This window comes from Talpa europaea (genome assembly GCF_964194135.1).
Source record: "Talpa europaea genome assembly, chromosome: 15".
NCBI classification, from domain to species: Eukaryota; Metazoa; Chordata; class Mammalia; order Eulipotyphla; family Talpidae; genus Talpa; species Talpa europaea.
In genome coordinates this window covers 31,229,231-31,245,406 of record NC_140083.1, presented here as the reverse complement: position 1 = coordinate 31,245,406, position 16,176 = coordinate 31,229,231, and the positions used below count along the sequence as shown (strand labels likewise).

Genomic DNA, 16,176 nt, shown 5'->3' with positions numbered 1-16,176 from the left:
CACAGCAGGGCACGTTCAGCAGCAGAAGTCTGTTTCCGGGACAGTCCTTGGCATGGCTAAATTCCACTGTCCCTTTTTCAGCAGCCAAAAATCCATGATAAATTCTGTATAACACTGCAGCCAATAACAGCAGCACCAGACAGTATATTAATTCCTTTACAATAAAGATGCGTGTAATTATAACTTTCTATGTGTATTGTTATCACAAGGATCACTGAATCTCTAAATATCAGATATGTACGTCTGGGTGGAGACACTGCTGTACAAGATCTCTGACATGCAGATCATGCTCTAGTACTTGGGATCTAGAATAATACACAGTATGTGCTGATAGCAAAAGTGACAATTGTCTTCCTAACAAAGACATGAGAATTAGGAATGAATCAACAACCTCACAGATCCTGTATGCCTTAGAAAAGTTGTTTATATGTCATTTTTTTCCCTCCCATGCCCAAAAGACCAGACACACTGTTGCTATTGCATTTATAGAAATGTGTAAACAGAATTTCTTTCACTTGGACAGAATAAGCCTCCTTAGGGGCTTTGTTTGAGTGTAGTGATAAATGCTGGTTGCTAGGTAGTAGAAACTGACACTGTAGCAGGCATCCAAATGCAATGGTGATGTAAAACTACTTTAATCCTGCTTATCAAAAAGGTCCACAGTACCAATTCACTTAGGTAGTCTACAGGGTATTGTTAATTTATACATAAAGCAGAGAGACTGTTATAAATAGCAATGAAGGCAAAGGGTGGGGCAGAAGACCCAACACTAAAATAATGAAACCTGATCAAGGCATTTCTGTGCTTCACGGAGACAGATGGGATACACAGTCAAGACAGGGAACTAAGATAGACAAACAAAACAACATACAGGACAAAGCACCTGATTAAACATTGCCTGAAAATCAGATTAGTCCAATGAGTTTGAAGTTTAAGGCTGGTCAAGAAAACCTCCCATGAACACCGATGTTCTTTGATGTTTGCACAAAAATTAAGAAATAAAAATAAAAGAAGGGGGTAAAAAGACACGAGAGCTTTGGGTGATATTGGCACTCTGCCTCTGAAAATGATGACAAATTCTGGGATTTAAAAAAAGAATGACTATTACCAAGCAGCAATTCCTGGCTAAACAATGCACGCCTGGCTGGCAGTTACCTTTCTCTCGTGTTTTGTGCCTTCCCCAAGCCATTAAGTAAGAGATCTGGCTTCGGCTTGCGTGTAACCAGTAATGACAACATCTTTGCAGTTATCTGTGTGCAAACAACCAGAGACATTCAGAACTCTAATACAACATTGTTTGAATAAAATAAGTCAATTAAGAAATTAAACTATTTAAATAAATAATTTGCTCAAAGATTAAGGAAAAAAAATACCAAAGAGAAACTCACCCTCCCTGCCCCACAATTCAACATGCAGAACAGTTGACCAGCGCTTTCATACCAGCAGGATGGATCGATGCAAATACACATATCCCGAGCTATCCACAATCCCGAATTCTGAAACATTGCTTTTAGGTGAGAGACAAGATGGCCCATGCAAATGAGCTGACCAAAGTTATGTTGTGTGCAATCAAGATAGGATCCGAGACAACTTCAGAATGGTTTAGAGTCACAAGAAATGGAAGTCCAGTGAAGTAGTTAGCATTTGGAAGCACAGTTTTAAATATATCTCCCTGAAGATATGCTTATGTATTTGTGTACTGGTCAATATCTGACACTATCTGTCATTTTATTGCAAAAGGAGATTAGGACAACTAATATAGAAAAGTAGTAGCAGCACTACTTTAAGTAACTTTTATAGCCAGGATAAGACTCATTAGCTACCCAAATGGCATTTCAGACTTCAAATAGTAGTATCATGCAGGATTTTTACTGTATTAATGGAGCTTGGAGTAACTCTATGTTTAATTGCTTCCATTATGGGGTAAACAGTACTTGAATTAATACAATTTAGCCGACTGACGCAGTTTGGTTTACAAGATAGATGGGATAGGAGATCGAGAGCGCCTCAGAGGACAAGGAGAGTTGTAAGGTGATGTTACTGGAGAGAGCCTCAGAGCATTGCCTGCCAAGCCCGCTATGTTGTTTAAGCTTCGTGATTTTTCATATCCTTTTATGAAAAAATGCACAGACATCAGTTGAATTCAACCAAAAAATAGACACAGACAAACAATACCATGCAAGGTAATCAAAAGTGCTATTTTTGAATTCAAAGAAGAATTTGTATACAAAGAATTCAATATGGAGACAATTTATAACTCTAAAAATAGGAAGCTTAAGGTAGCTGTCATTCCCAAAAGATTAAACCAGTTATCACAAATTACAGTGGCAATACTTCAACATCTATTCTTTCGCAGAATATACCTGGTATTGATGTAATGCTGTCCTATGCTATACCAGAACTCTTAAGAATTAGGCAAAGCAACTTAAGTAAGCTATAAACTTGGCTACTACTTTTAAATTTCAGAATCTGTTCCTGAAAAAAAAAGATTAATGGGTTATTTATTGTCTTTTCAATTTTTGTTATCTACCAAGCTAATAAAGTATGTTTAACTTCGAGTGGACACCTCTTTTTCCAGCAAATTTAATCTTCCAGCCTCATAGGGTTAAAAGAATGATGTTTACATAATGGATTTGATACCATTATCTAGATAATGTAAGATGAATGCTCATTTCTAATCCCTTGTATAAAAGAAAATGAAGTTAAAAAAAAGAATGAAATAATGAAATATATATTGGATTATAACATCAATGAAGTATTTTGAATTTAATTATATGATGTTTTCAGCTAACTCCCCCTGCCAGGAATTAAGAAAAATTTGGTAATAATTCACTTTTTCCTTCTATCACTTTGCCTTCTAATTTTCTATGTAGAACAGTTATGGAATTAGAAGGTAAAAGGTGCTTCTCACAAAGTTTAATTCAGTAGCTTTCCTCAGCTATTCTGGCAATAACCCATCACGGTCATTTTTGAAAGGATTCACATTTTGTTGTATTTTTATTAGACAAGGTTAGGGGCACTAAAATGCGGTGAGGAGCACATGATGTAAGGCTGGGAGCTGAATTGTCTGAAAAGTAGCTCAAGTGCTGACGGAGAAAACAGCCACATTATACAGCTTAGGAAATAGCATGCTCTGACAGTGCTGATGAAAATGTGTTATAGAGCAGAAAAATCAAGTTCTGTGCTGGGCAGCCAAACCTGAACAAATAAATACAATTCCAGTGAATTTCCTGTTTCCCTTAGATTTACAGCACACTCCTTGCGCCCTGGTTAGCCCGCAGTGTGCTTGGTGACTGTATAAGTAAGAACATGGGGCTTGTGTGTTTCCTCGTGTTCCTCATAGCTACTTCTTTCTTCAATTCTGTATTTTCATGGCACTTCTGAGAAAGTAGCCGTTGCTCTCACCTCCTTTCACTGGAAGGGGAGAAGTGATTTAAGAAATTTAGTGATCATTTGATTTATGAGCACGCAGGCCAGATGGGATGTGGATTGCAATAACAGCTCTATTACAGAAGAGAGTTGAGCTAGATAGGAGCCTGCACAACATACACACACACACACTTTCAGTAGACTGGTTGTCTACTTTGAGATTTTGTAGTAGGAAACTTCTGTCATTTATTAACTGTGGTAAAGTTCGCTAGGACATAATTTCTGCTAATGAAGAAACTATCTGACAATGTGTTTTGCTAGTATCCTGAGCTAATAAATATGGAGATATATATTTCATTGCCCTTATGGTGGATGATGGAATAGTTAATGGGAGAATGTTTTAATTAAAAAACAATTGCAGGTCATTTACTCTTATGTATGGATCCTCACATACCTGGGAGGCTAGTTATTACTACTTTTCTGTAAAGTGTTTGGACTTAAATACAACTTTGGGAATTTTAGAAAGAGTAATTTATCCTAGCTGACTGTGTAATCTAAAAATGTAAACTAGACTATAAACTTTGATTGGTTTTGATTAAAATCAAGCTGGAGAACATGTATGTGCCAAGAAGGTTGTTGATACCTATAAATCATCCTTATAAAATTTTAGCTATTGTCCTTGCAATCTCCATGTTCTGTACAGGATCTCCCAAAACAATAAAGATCTGTTTGACAATTTTAAATTAATCATGCTAATAATATTTAAATGTTGGTGGCCATTATAAATGTTTAATTTTCTGAATCATAATTTTTAATATAGAGAATGTCCTTTCTGTTTCTGCATTCCTTTATTTTAACTTTATTGTATTCATTTGCATTTCATTTGCAAATGCTTCCCTTTAACTTAGTAATAAGTATTTTATTAGCAATATGCCTTTCATATAAATTTAGTTCTCTTTATTATACAGGTTCACTTTTGATTAGGAACTTTAACAAAATGTTGTTGCCTAATCAAACTTTCATTGACTGCAATGGCTGAAAATATAATTCACAAAAATCAATAATAATAAACAGTTTAAACTAAAATCTAGGGCCTCCCTTGTGGCGCAGCAGTTGAGCGCTGGGCTGTGAAGCTGCCTGCAGCCTCTGCAGTGCTGGTTTGATACCCGGCCAGCCGGCGAGGGTCCCACATGGCGCGCAGACCTCTCCTGCCGCCCAATGCGCCCCTCAGCAGTGTATTTCATCAGTCTGTCTGTGCTGCTCACCACTCTGGTTCTGGTGAATTCTTTCACCCTCCTGCACTTCTGACTGTACCCAGTGCTTGTAAAAATAAATAAATAAATCTTTAAAAAACTAAAATCTAAATGGTATGGTATGCTTGGTGTGCTTTCTATACTGTATTTGAAAAAGTCTGTGTTTATTCAGGGCAATGTCGAAACTGGCTATCAAAGTGTGTGGTTTTATTTATGTTTTTCTAAAAACTACTGAATAAATAGAAATGAGTTCCTACATATTGATAGTTCACTCTATTAAGGAATCCATAGGTTTTCTTAATGTATATTCAACTATATTGGTAGACTATATTATAAGTAATTGGTAGAAAAATAATTCATTGGGAATCCAGTCATTTCTCTTTATCTACAAAGGAGAAAATTTTCAAAATTGTACAATCAAATCAGCAAAGAGATCAACATGAAAGGTAAAAAGAGAAACCATATATAAAATAAATGTTTGAGTAGGAGAAGAGAAATATCTACAACCTACATAAAAAGAAACAAAACAAATGAATTAATTCCTGATAGACATGACAAGAAAACAAACTAAGAAAATTAAGTGAAGTTAGTCAGAAATGTTACTTCACCTAGGAGAAAAAACACAAAGCTGCAAAAGAATTAGGCAAGAATGAAAAGGAAGTTGATTGTGGTTGAGAAATGACTGAGAATAAAAAACTTACAGATGAATGTTCAAAGATGTTCTCATTGATAAAACACATCTGTATTTGTGAATTAAAATTGCATATATAACTTTCCCATATAAATTAAATATCTATTAGTTGCTTTGCTCACTGAGCTGACATTTTAAAAAAACCTCCTTATCGATATAGTTCTTTAATGTTCAGTCTTTTTCCATCTGTGATTTCCTTGACAGTTTAAAACTCAAAATATTGTCTAACACAGAAAAAATATCTAGCTACATCCTTAAACAAATAATATTGGTATAAATATTGCATGTGATATTTTGTTGAATAATGCTCAAAATGTATGTAGATTCAACCACATGTTACATATAAATACATATGTACGCATATGTACATGTATATACATATAATGGAGCTTATATGTTATTGTTAGTTAAATATTATTATCATCATTATTAAGATTTGTACATAGACTTTGATCAAATACTATGATAGGATATTAACTATCTTCATAAAATATTTAAAAAGTATTACAACACAATATCTAAATTTAATATAATAAACTATCAGATAACCCAATTCAGATAATTGAAACACATTTTGTTGCAAGGAGCAGACGGAGAGAATGGAAGTACGTGGAATGAAGAAGTATTTAAAACCGCTTATTGAAGAAACAAGAGTCCTTTGTCTTCTCTTTTCAGACTCAAAGGAATAGAGACAGAAAGGACAGTATAAAGTGTTAAGAAATGAAATAAAAGTGCATGAGTAATGATGTGTTTCAAAGAAAAATGTTATTACAAAATAAATAGGAGAGGCTTAAAATGATAAAGTATTCAACAGGGAGAAGCTACAATGGATAGAAAATAAGCAAGATATTTTTTATTTATACTTTTTTTTATTGAGGTAAGATTGGTTTACATCATTGTTTGTGTTTTGGAGGTATAGGGTTTCTCAGGTGTAACCGTCAGGTGTAACTTCTGACACTACACCTACCACAAACGCACCTGTAGTCCATCCCCACAGTGCAGTAGCACTAATATGAAAGTTTGGAGAGAATTTTCATGCAAGTTCAGTCAATCTCATAAGAAATTATATAGTTTTCACTAGTCTGTCAATAAAAAAAAAACTGGCAAAAAAGGAACTGAATGTATCAGGAGGAAGAGGTAATCAGCACTTTGACAAAGATGTGCTATAAGTGTCACACAATTACTTCTTAAGGAGGAAAAATGTCCAACTTTCCTGAGATAATTATTTTACTAAAAATAAAAATCAGCACCCAGGGAATAGTTATTGTGGCACAATCTAGGAAAATAGAAATATATCATAGAATAGAGCTTCAGTATTCTGTTATATTCCTTACAAGATGACTCCCCCAATTAATTACTTACTAATTTCTATGTGCCAGACGCTGTTCAGCATCAACTGAAAAGTAGTAGTAAACTTAAAGAATTATTATTGTCCTGAAAAGAAATTATTTAAATCCCTATGTAGACTTTCAAGTCGTAACCTTCTGACAATTAGATAAACTGGCAAAAACTGCTCAAATATTGGGTAAGAGGCATAATTAGAGTAAATTTAATGTTTTACTTGAGGAAAATGCCTTATTGTTTTATAATTATCAATTAGTTATCAAATATATGTAGAGAACCAACTAGTTAATTTATTACTTATAGAAAAAAGATAACTTTGAAAACTGCTGAGTACTTTATGTTAAATTGGATGACTGACAATTTTTAAAATGCAGGAGGATGAAATGTTTTTCAGAGATGACAATCAAGCAGGATGATATGACATATATTTTAAAATGTTTATAATGAAAGAAGATGTGACAAGGATAGGAAAAGAGCACTACATACAGTCTTTTCTAGAAAACTATAAACAGTATTTTACCTCACACCATATATTTGCAACTCTTAATCACCTGTTCGGATCTGATTAAATGCGTGCCTACCTTTCCTGATGCCTCCATCAGAAGCACACGTGTAATCACCTGTCGTCAGTAGGAAACACGTTTCCCCTCTTCTGTTTTTGTCTCTGGTACTAGAACGTCTGATGGGGAGCCTTTCTGGGGGTGATAATGGCGGCTCACTTCCTGTACTGTCGTCACCTGATAACACTGGTTACAGCACCATGCCCATTGACAGACAGTGATGGATGAGGAAATGAGACAGTACAAAGAGTTTACACCAAATGTCCATAGTACGGTCACTCGATATACAAAACATAATCACATCGTCATAAGAAAAATAATTTCCATCACACCTTACAAATATTTACATGGAGTAAATGGAAATGTATTGAAAAGGAGAGAAATGTTCTTTGGGGAATTTTTAAAATTCCATTTTGATATATCGAATAGGAAATTAATATTCACAAAGCTAATATGAATTCAAATGGTGATCGTTAGGAAAAACACAAATTAATACCCTATAATTTTTAATATGCTATCTAGTTACTATGAATAGGAATCTTTAAAATTGGAGTCTCTAAAATAGGAATCTTTAAAATTGGAGTCTATTTAAGGAAAAAGTCCAATTAAATATTTGTTTTTGTAGTTTGTTAAGACACACACTTTTATTCATTTCTGAAAGTAGTATTTCCCTAAAATCTTAATAAAAATGATTCCAAATATCACAAACTTTGTATCCAGTTTCTTCATTTTTAAGTGACAAATATGTTTGATTGTAACAATAGAACTAGATCAGCTTCTCAAAATGCCCTAGAAACAAATATGGTTTTACTCTTACATGCTTGTTAAAGGTTTTCATATACTATCAGCCTAGAAACTAGTGTTTTAGAACAATGTTTACCCAGGCTGAGAATGTGTCCTCTTTGTCTATGCCCTTCTTAAAGACTCTGCACAGTTTCTCTGAGAACAGTCTGATTGATGAGCAATACCAACCACTCACAAAGACATTATTTAGCTAGAGGTTTTTAGGTATATATTTACAGAATTTGCAGAACAGTCTGCTAAATGAATATAAGGACTATGAATAAAATCTCTGAAAAACAGTTCATTTCCAGCTATATATTTTTTCTATTTATCCTATATAATCTTTTGGTAGCTAAGGAGGATAGATTTGAAAATTTTACCTTGCTTTGCTTAATTGATATTTGTTATTTATAAATTATGCAAGACATGGAATCATGTCATTTTAAGAAAGAAAAGAATAGCTCTATCTAAATTACAGGGAACACATATACTCTAACTTTTAATAGTTTGATAAAAACTAATTAAATTGATTAATCTAGAAAATATTTCATCTGTAATACATGTAAGAGTTCACACTACTTACAATCACTTTGGCGAAATAAGAGTATCAATTTATAGCCAATCAACTCTAGATTATCTATGGTAATGGAGAGAAGTGGGGACTCAACTAGTCTCAAGCAATAATCATCCAAAATTTAGTTCTCAGAGGAACAGACTCCAATGGATAGATAGTGCAAAAAAAGAAAAGAGACTCCACAGAGAATTTCAACTTTGCCATTAATTAGTTGAAGTAGGTCACCTATCCCCTGAATTATGGTGGTTGATTGTATTACATAGCACCTTGACCAATCCAAAGGGATTATATTGAAATGCCCTAATTAAGAATAATGAAAATGTATTCAATCCTGTTACTAGGGTAGATCTTTGTTATCAAAAGGATTATATTTCATATCACCTCTTTGGTGTTAAGGCCTTTGAAATGTAAACAGCCATTCTTCTTAAATAACTGCTTCTTGTGAATTAGGTTGAGATGCATGGCCCCAAGAGGCAGAGATAAAACTGAGACAAATACACCAAGCCCAATGATATGGAGATCAACATTTTGGGGATGAAAAGATGGAAAATGAAAATGGCCAGTATCATACCATCACATCATGCAGGAAAACAAAGAAACGTTGGCACAAAAGCAACAAACAGGCAAAGAAAATATTGGCACCATCAGCAAAGGGCATTCCCACTAAAGCAGAAAAACTCTATAAACCAGCTATGCAAACTTCTACTTGGAATTCATTTAGAAAAGCTACAATCTAGTTATCTACAAGCCTGACACAAACACACATTTTATGAAGGGGTAGAATCAAAAACTCATGATCGTTTGCATAAAATGAGAATGACCACCATCTACCCAAGGGTCATACTGATCTATAAAGTATTTAATGACATGCATTTGAAATTGTGCCTTACCTGATCTGTTGTGTTCCAGAAGTCGATTGTCTTTACCCAGACACGTGTCACCCTGAGTGCTATTGCAGGCCATATTTAAATCTGTCTTGCAAAAAGTTGGTGAGCTTGCCTGAGAGGCAGGAGGGATGTGCTTCTTTCTTTTCCTTGGAAGTTTCTGCTTCGCCATTGCCAAAGAGTAGTACATTCCAAAATTGTTGACAATGACAGGCACTGGCATGGCTATTGTCAACACTCCAGCCAGAGCACACAGGGCTCCCACCAGCATCCCTGACCAGGTCTGGGGATACATATCTCCATAGCCCAAGGTCGTCATGGTCACCACAGCCCACCAGAACCCAATAGGAATGTTTTTGAACTGTGTGTGCTCACTAGCTGACGGGTCATTAGGTTGAGCTCCTACTCTCTCAGCATAGTAGATCATGGTAGCAAATATCAAAACTCCTAGTGCCAGGAAGATTATCAGCAGCAAAAATTCATTAGTACTAGCTCGAAGAGTATGTCCAAGAACTCTCAGACCTACAAAATGACGGGTGAGTTTGAAGATTCTCAGGATCCTCACAAACCTTACCACCCTGAGGAAGCCAAGCACATCTTTAGCAGCTTTGGATGAGAGCCCACTGAGTCCCACCTCTAAGTAGAAAGGCAGGATGGCCACAAAGTCAATGATATTCAAGAGATTTTTGATGAATTCAAGTTTATTGGGAGAAAAAACAATACGGACCAAAAATTCAAACGTAAACCACACGACACACACTCCTTCTACATACGTCAAGGCGGGATCCGTTTCAATTTCATATTGTAGAACAACACTTGTGCCATTGATGACTGGTTCTGTCTTGTTTTTAACAATATTGAAAGCTTCATGTGTCTCCAGGCAAAATGTTGTGATTGAAACCAGGATGAAGAATAAAGAAGCAAAAGCAATAAACTGTAGAGGGGAAAAAAGAAATAAAAAAAGAAACAGAGTGTGATCTGAACCAGAATATATACTTTGATCCAAATCTAAGAGCATCAATCTCTGTAGATGAAAAAGAATAAGACATATTTAGAGATTCTACTTGGGTTGTTACTCAAGTGAAAGACAATATGTGTGGATAATATTAATTAGAGTTGCATATGTACTATATTTCAAACCCCGTTGTCAGTTTATACAGGTAAAAAGAATGCTCCTTTATGTTAGAAAATAATGTCTCGACTCTTGTTAAGAAAAGATACCAGTGCAAAGAATGTAGAAATCACTCCAAAAAGAATGTTAAAGAGCAACAGACTGAAAAAAAAAAAAGTAAACAAGGATCCTAGGAATCTACATATATTAAATTAAGTTTTATATCTATAAATAAATGACAGAGTCCACACTAATGGAATTTTGAAATCCATCCAAATTTAACTGTAGGTTTCTATTAACAAAATTTTCAAGTTGTCATGAGGAATGAACATGAAATAAAAAACTCTGAGCTATGTTAGCACTGAAACTATATCAACTTAAGGTAAAGACTCACCCAAAAGAACCAACATAGGGAAGAAGAGTAGTGAACAAGAATGAAGAGAAACAGATTTAAGGAACCAATTAAAAGATCATTTCTTTCTCTCCTGGAAAAGCACTCCAAATGTTAGAGTAACATGTTGCAAAGCTGTAGGTTTTTTTTTTTTAGTCAACCCTATCTCATTTCTTCAGTTAACATTACATAAATAGAAGCAATGACTAATAAATAATAATAAAAATTCTCACATAACAAACATTCTTAAAAAGCAATTTACATAATTAACTCATGTTAATCCCCATAACAACACTACAATTATCCCATTTTACAATTCTGGAATACTAGGCACAGGAAATTTAGGTCTTTTCCAAAGTCATAAGATAGAAGGGGATAGATCTGAGACACTAACCTAACAGAGTTAGGTCCAGATTCTTCTCCCTTAACTAGCAAACTCTCAAATGTAGAAAATAAATATGTTTAAAGCACTGATTTCTCTTAGGATCATATATTTCTTAATAATAAAGACCTAGAAACTTGAAATCCAGTTGTTTGAGTGAATGGTAATTCTGGGTAAGACCTGAGGCTTTCAAAGAAAGAAGGAGATTCCTAGTGCTTTCTGAGAATGATCTCAGATTTATCAAGATAATAAACACAAATAAACCACTCCTTGAACATCTAAATGAATTATTCAAAAGCAGAAAGGTTGTCAGTTAAGTTGGGAGGGGGGCTTATTTGAAAATAATAGGGTATCACTAAAACTCAAAATAGTTCCCTAGTATCTACTCTTTGGCCATGGTACTGGGAAAATCCAAGAAGGCTTCAAGAAGAGATTGAAAACATCTTTTTTTGGTTGAGTTTCAACCAACGAGTATATATGAAATAAACAAAAGGATTAAAATAAAAACCTTTGGACTATGACCATCTGCCCTAAAAAACTACCCCCAACCATGAAACTATTTCTGTGTGGTGTGCTAGTTACTACCATCATTCATATTGCTTCAGAAGCAGGTTACTTTGACATATTTTTCTGTGTACATCTTCCAATTTCCCTTGACTTTGGTATTATGATTTGATCATTATCTTTCCAAGATGTACAGAAAGACATCAGTATGCTTTTCTTCATTCATCTTTCTCTTCATACAAATAAATGCATGATTCTTAGTTTTAACTCTTAGTATTACTAGGTCACCATAGAAACTTTAAAAAGTTGGCATCTTTAGAGGAAGAATTAATTATCTTTGATATACATTATTTCTTAAGCTAATCACAATTTTATCTATAGATTTGAGAGTCAAATTTGTTTCTGCTCCCCCCTAAAATCTTCTTTGATTAGTAGAGTCCGACTTACTGACTGCCCACAGCTATTTCCCACACTCCACCATCTCTACCTATCTCCAGCATTTCAGAATAAGTATCAAAAGATTCATACACAACTTTTGCCGTTGATGCAATTACAGAAAACAAGAGTTAAATAAACTGCAATTTTATTTTATGCCTCTAGTCTTCCTTAGTCAGCATTTTTTAAGCTATCTTTGCCATCTCAGACTCTCCTCACTTACATTTATGTAGTGAATTGAGTGGGGGTCTCCAACACTGTTCATTCAAAATTTGTCTTGGGCCTTCCTGGTGGCACAGGCGGTTGAGCGCAGTGCTGTGAAGCTGTCCTCAGCCTCTGCAGCACGGGTTCAATCCTGCCTGGCTGTGGAGATACCCACATGGCACGGCAGGCCTCTCCTGTCTCGCCTGCTTCTCCCCTCAGCAGTGTATTTCAGTCAGTCTGCCTGTTCTGTTCCCCTTCTGTCTCTTGTGAATCCTCTCAACCTCCTGCACATCTGGCCTGTACCCTGGTTCTTGTATGCATGAATAAATAAATCTTAAAAAAAAACAAAAACAAAAACAAAATGTATCCTAGCTTACCTGCCCACCTTCATACAACAAAAAGTTTTCTTGTATACTTTGCTCTTTGTCAATAAAAAGCTCTGAGGTCTTTCCCAGTCTGATATTTTCTCACCTTTCATTTAGTCATTCAACAAATATTACAAGAAGCTTTCCTATGCCAAGTCTCATGATTAAGGTTTTAATTTAACAGTCGTTAACAAAACATAATCTCCATCTTTGAAGAACTCACAGTCTGCGAGAGATACAGATATTAAATAACCATGCAATTATACAATTGCATTTGTGATAAATGTAAGAGAAAAAAAGAATGCTTGGAAAGGATCAAGAAAGGAACTTATTTTGACTGAGGGGTCATAGAAACCTCCAGCAAAATATTAATAGTTTGAAATTTGAGGGATGAAATGGGGGGGGGTGGGGGGGAGTGACCTGATGGAAAGGGAAGACTTATATAACATAAAATGGGAAATTTTTACAAAAAAGACTGGACCTTTTCTGTATCATTTGATGACTAACACCATAGGAACAGCAAGTTATCCAAATCTGCCTCTATGCACATATTGTGATGAATAAATCCCAATGTAGCACAGAGACCCTGAATTTAAAGGTTAGCTTTTTTTTCCTGAACAACTTTAAATCAACCAAAAATATTACCTGGGATTTAAAATGAGGCTGGAAGCTGACTTTAGAGCCATTAGACTGCTGGTGGTGCGCCTTTGGACTTGTGTTAGGAGACCTAAAGAATTCACTGATGTTGAATAATTTTACCAGCCCCTTTGATAGAGATGAAGTAAAAAAATAAAGCATATAGATTGAAGTGCTTTTAGTTTTAAAGTACTTACAGATATTAGAAATCATTATTATGTATTTTAGTATACTTTCATAAAACATAATTATTACCTCAATGAAAACTACTAGAACCTGATGTTTCTGTTCATTAAATAACTTATTATGTTGTCAGGAAAAGGTCAAACAGAGTCTTAAGATACCACTTTTGAAGGTTGGAATTTAAGTAACATGAATCATAGTGTGCTAGAAAACCATTTAAATTACCAACTCATATTCCCATAAAAGGAGCATGGTCTGAAGATCGCATTCATTAGCATACACTCAGGGATACACAAATGTGAATTCTTTACCCCCACATCACAGATTGGACACATTTTCTCTTCTGTAGGGAATCTGCATCTAACAAGCTTTGTAGGTGATCTCTATGCATACTAGTTTGAAAATTATTGTTCCAGAGCTTTAAAAAAAAAGGATTAATACAAATGTATTGAAGCAGTTTTTAAATTACAAGCATTTTTACATTTTAAAAGAATCTTCCTAAAAATCAGTAAGAATGGTTGACAGCCTCTTAAGTGATGGGGTATTTGTGCATGTGTGTGCATGTGTGTGTGTGTGTGTGAGAGTGTGTGTGTGTGTGAGAGAGAGAGAGACATTTTAGCTTCTATACAAATACTAGTCAGTAAAACAATCAATGGGACAAGCTTTAAATATACAAAATGCTAAGACACCAAACTAGATAAAACGAAAGTTATCTAATTTCAAAATTCATCTAGAATTTGCATCAATATTTATCATCAATATTATCAATATTTTACCACAATTATTTAAAAGAACCACATCATGTTATGTAGTTGTAGTTGTATATTGTCATTGTAAATTTTATAGCTCAATATATCTTTGGTTTCTAAGTACTTCGTGAATCAACAGGAATGTGATAATGCTGTCATATGAAAATAAAAAGTATTGAAAAAAGGAAACAAGATTAACTGGTTGGGGTTCTACTTTTAGGTATTATGTCAATCTACCTCAACACAAATATTCAAGTATCCATAGATCTCTGCTTATGTGCAGAGTAGGATAGAATTGAAAGTATTTTATGTTTCATTTTTGTTCCTGTTAGCATTAAAATAAATGTAACTGAACTCAATACCTAACTTGATAACTTTCAAAACACATTGAGGCCAGGATCTGAAGTGGCCCTTATTTGTGCTCCTCTCACTGGGAATCCCTAATATTGTAGCATTTTTCACATAATTTTGTTACTGATTCCACACATCCACAAATTGTTCAAAGAGGATTTAACCATCCATAACGAAAACAAGAGGTAGGTGCACAGTCCTTGTTTTGAAATTAGTAGGAACAGTTATTGAAATTATTTTTTGGCCCCAGCATAAAATCTGTCCTTTTAAAATCATTTCATCCTATTCATTCACAATTAGAAACTGACATATTTTGCAAAGTTCGGAAACCTGAAGAAAAATTAAACTGATAAGAATAGATACTACACTTGATTGTAATCAAAAGTCTGAGAAGTCATGTGCTGATATAATCTGAAGAGGTGTGATCCTGTAACTCTGAATCATATACAGTGTTGTAAACCAATGTTGCCTCAATTTAAAAAATACAAAAAAAAAAAAACCAGCCTGGAGAGAAAATAAACTGATTGTATTTTTAAATAAAACTACTGAAATAATTGAATATTTGGAAATTAAATTACAGGAAGATTTTTAAGACAACTTGTCTAAGATATATGTTAAGCAACTTCAATTTTCACAATTCCATATATTTTTAGTTTGCATTCAAGAGCATTTTATATGTTTTAAATATAAATGTTTCATTTTTATTATGCCCATTCTGCTTAAGTAGTGAAATAAAATTTGAGAAAAGCAAGGTCTTCCAATTCTGAAGAATCAGACCTGATAGGGCCTCCTGACCCAAATTGTCTACTTTTAGAAATTTGCTCTGGAAAAGATTTCTACAAAAACACAGATAGATAAAGAAGGACATTAATTTAAGCACTCTTTATATAAAAAACCGCAACAGAATAAAATGTGAATCAGTCAATAGTATTACTGAGAATGGGGTAGATTGATATATACTGTTATAGAATAATATCTAATGAAATACATTAAATCACAAAAGGGCTGTGAACAACCATATTCACAATCTAATTCTGTTTATTTTGTCATGTATAGCTAATCTATGTAAATAGAATAGAAACACTATTATTAGCAGGAGTTAGATCTGAGTGTAAGATTAGCATCAGGTATGTGTGTGACCACTTGGGAGACCTGACTGATTTTTATAAATGTCTGCAAAGTTTATAGTATTTACGAAAATTTTAATCATGAATTATTTATTTTTAAACAAAGCTCAGGGAACGTAAGGCCTAAGAGAGGCTCTTCATTCCCAATGACCACTAAGCTGATTTTATTAGTTTATAGAAATTGTACACTAGAAGTTGGTGATTTTATTCTTTCCTACAGCACCTTAAACACAGCAGCTGCTTTTCATTATTTATATAGTCAAGTCCCATACAATAGTTT

At 34.3% G+C, this 16,176-nt stretch overlaps 1 protein-coding gene across 9 annotated transcripts in view; it reads right to left on the bottom strand.

The window, feature by feature from the left end:
* Window positions 1–1,188: 1,188 nt before the first annotated feature.
* The window catches only part of KCNC2 (potassium voltage-gated channel subfamily C member 2), a gene marked incomplete at both ends in the record, with an annotated part of 160,113 nt that continues 145,125 nt past the window's right edge, over window positions 1,189–16,176 (bottom strand). The window contains 3 exons of one of the 9 annotated variants that reach the window (XM_084255192.1): window positions 1,189–1,250; window positions 7,239–7,403; window positions 9,465–10,392. In XM_084255192.1, coding sequence (XP_084111318.1) covers window positions 1,189–1,250; window positions 7,239–7,403; window positions 9,465–10,392 — 1,155 coding nt within the window. Of the gene's footprint in view, window positions 1,251–1,972; window positions 2,110–2,646; window positions 2,682–7,238; window positions 7,404–8,955; window positions 9,060–9,464; window positions 10,393–16,176 lie in introns of those variants that run through there. The other 8 variants (XM_084255189.1, XM_084255190.1, XM_084255191.1 and 5 more) reach the window with 8 other exon arrangements.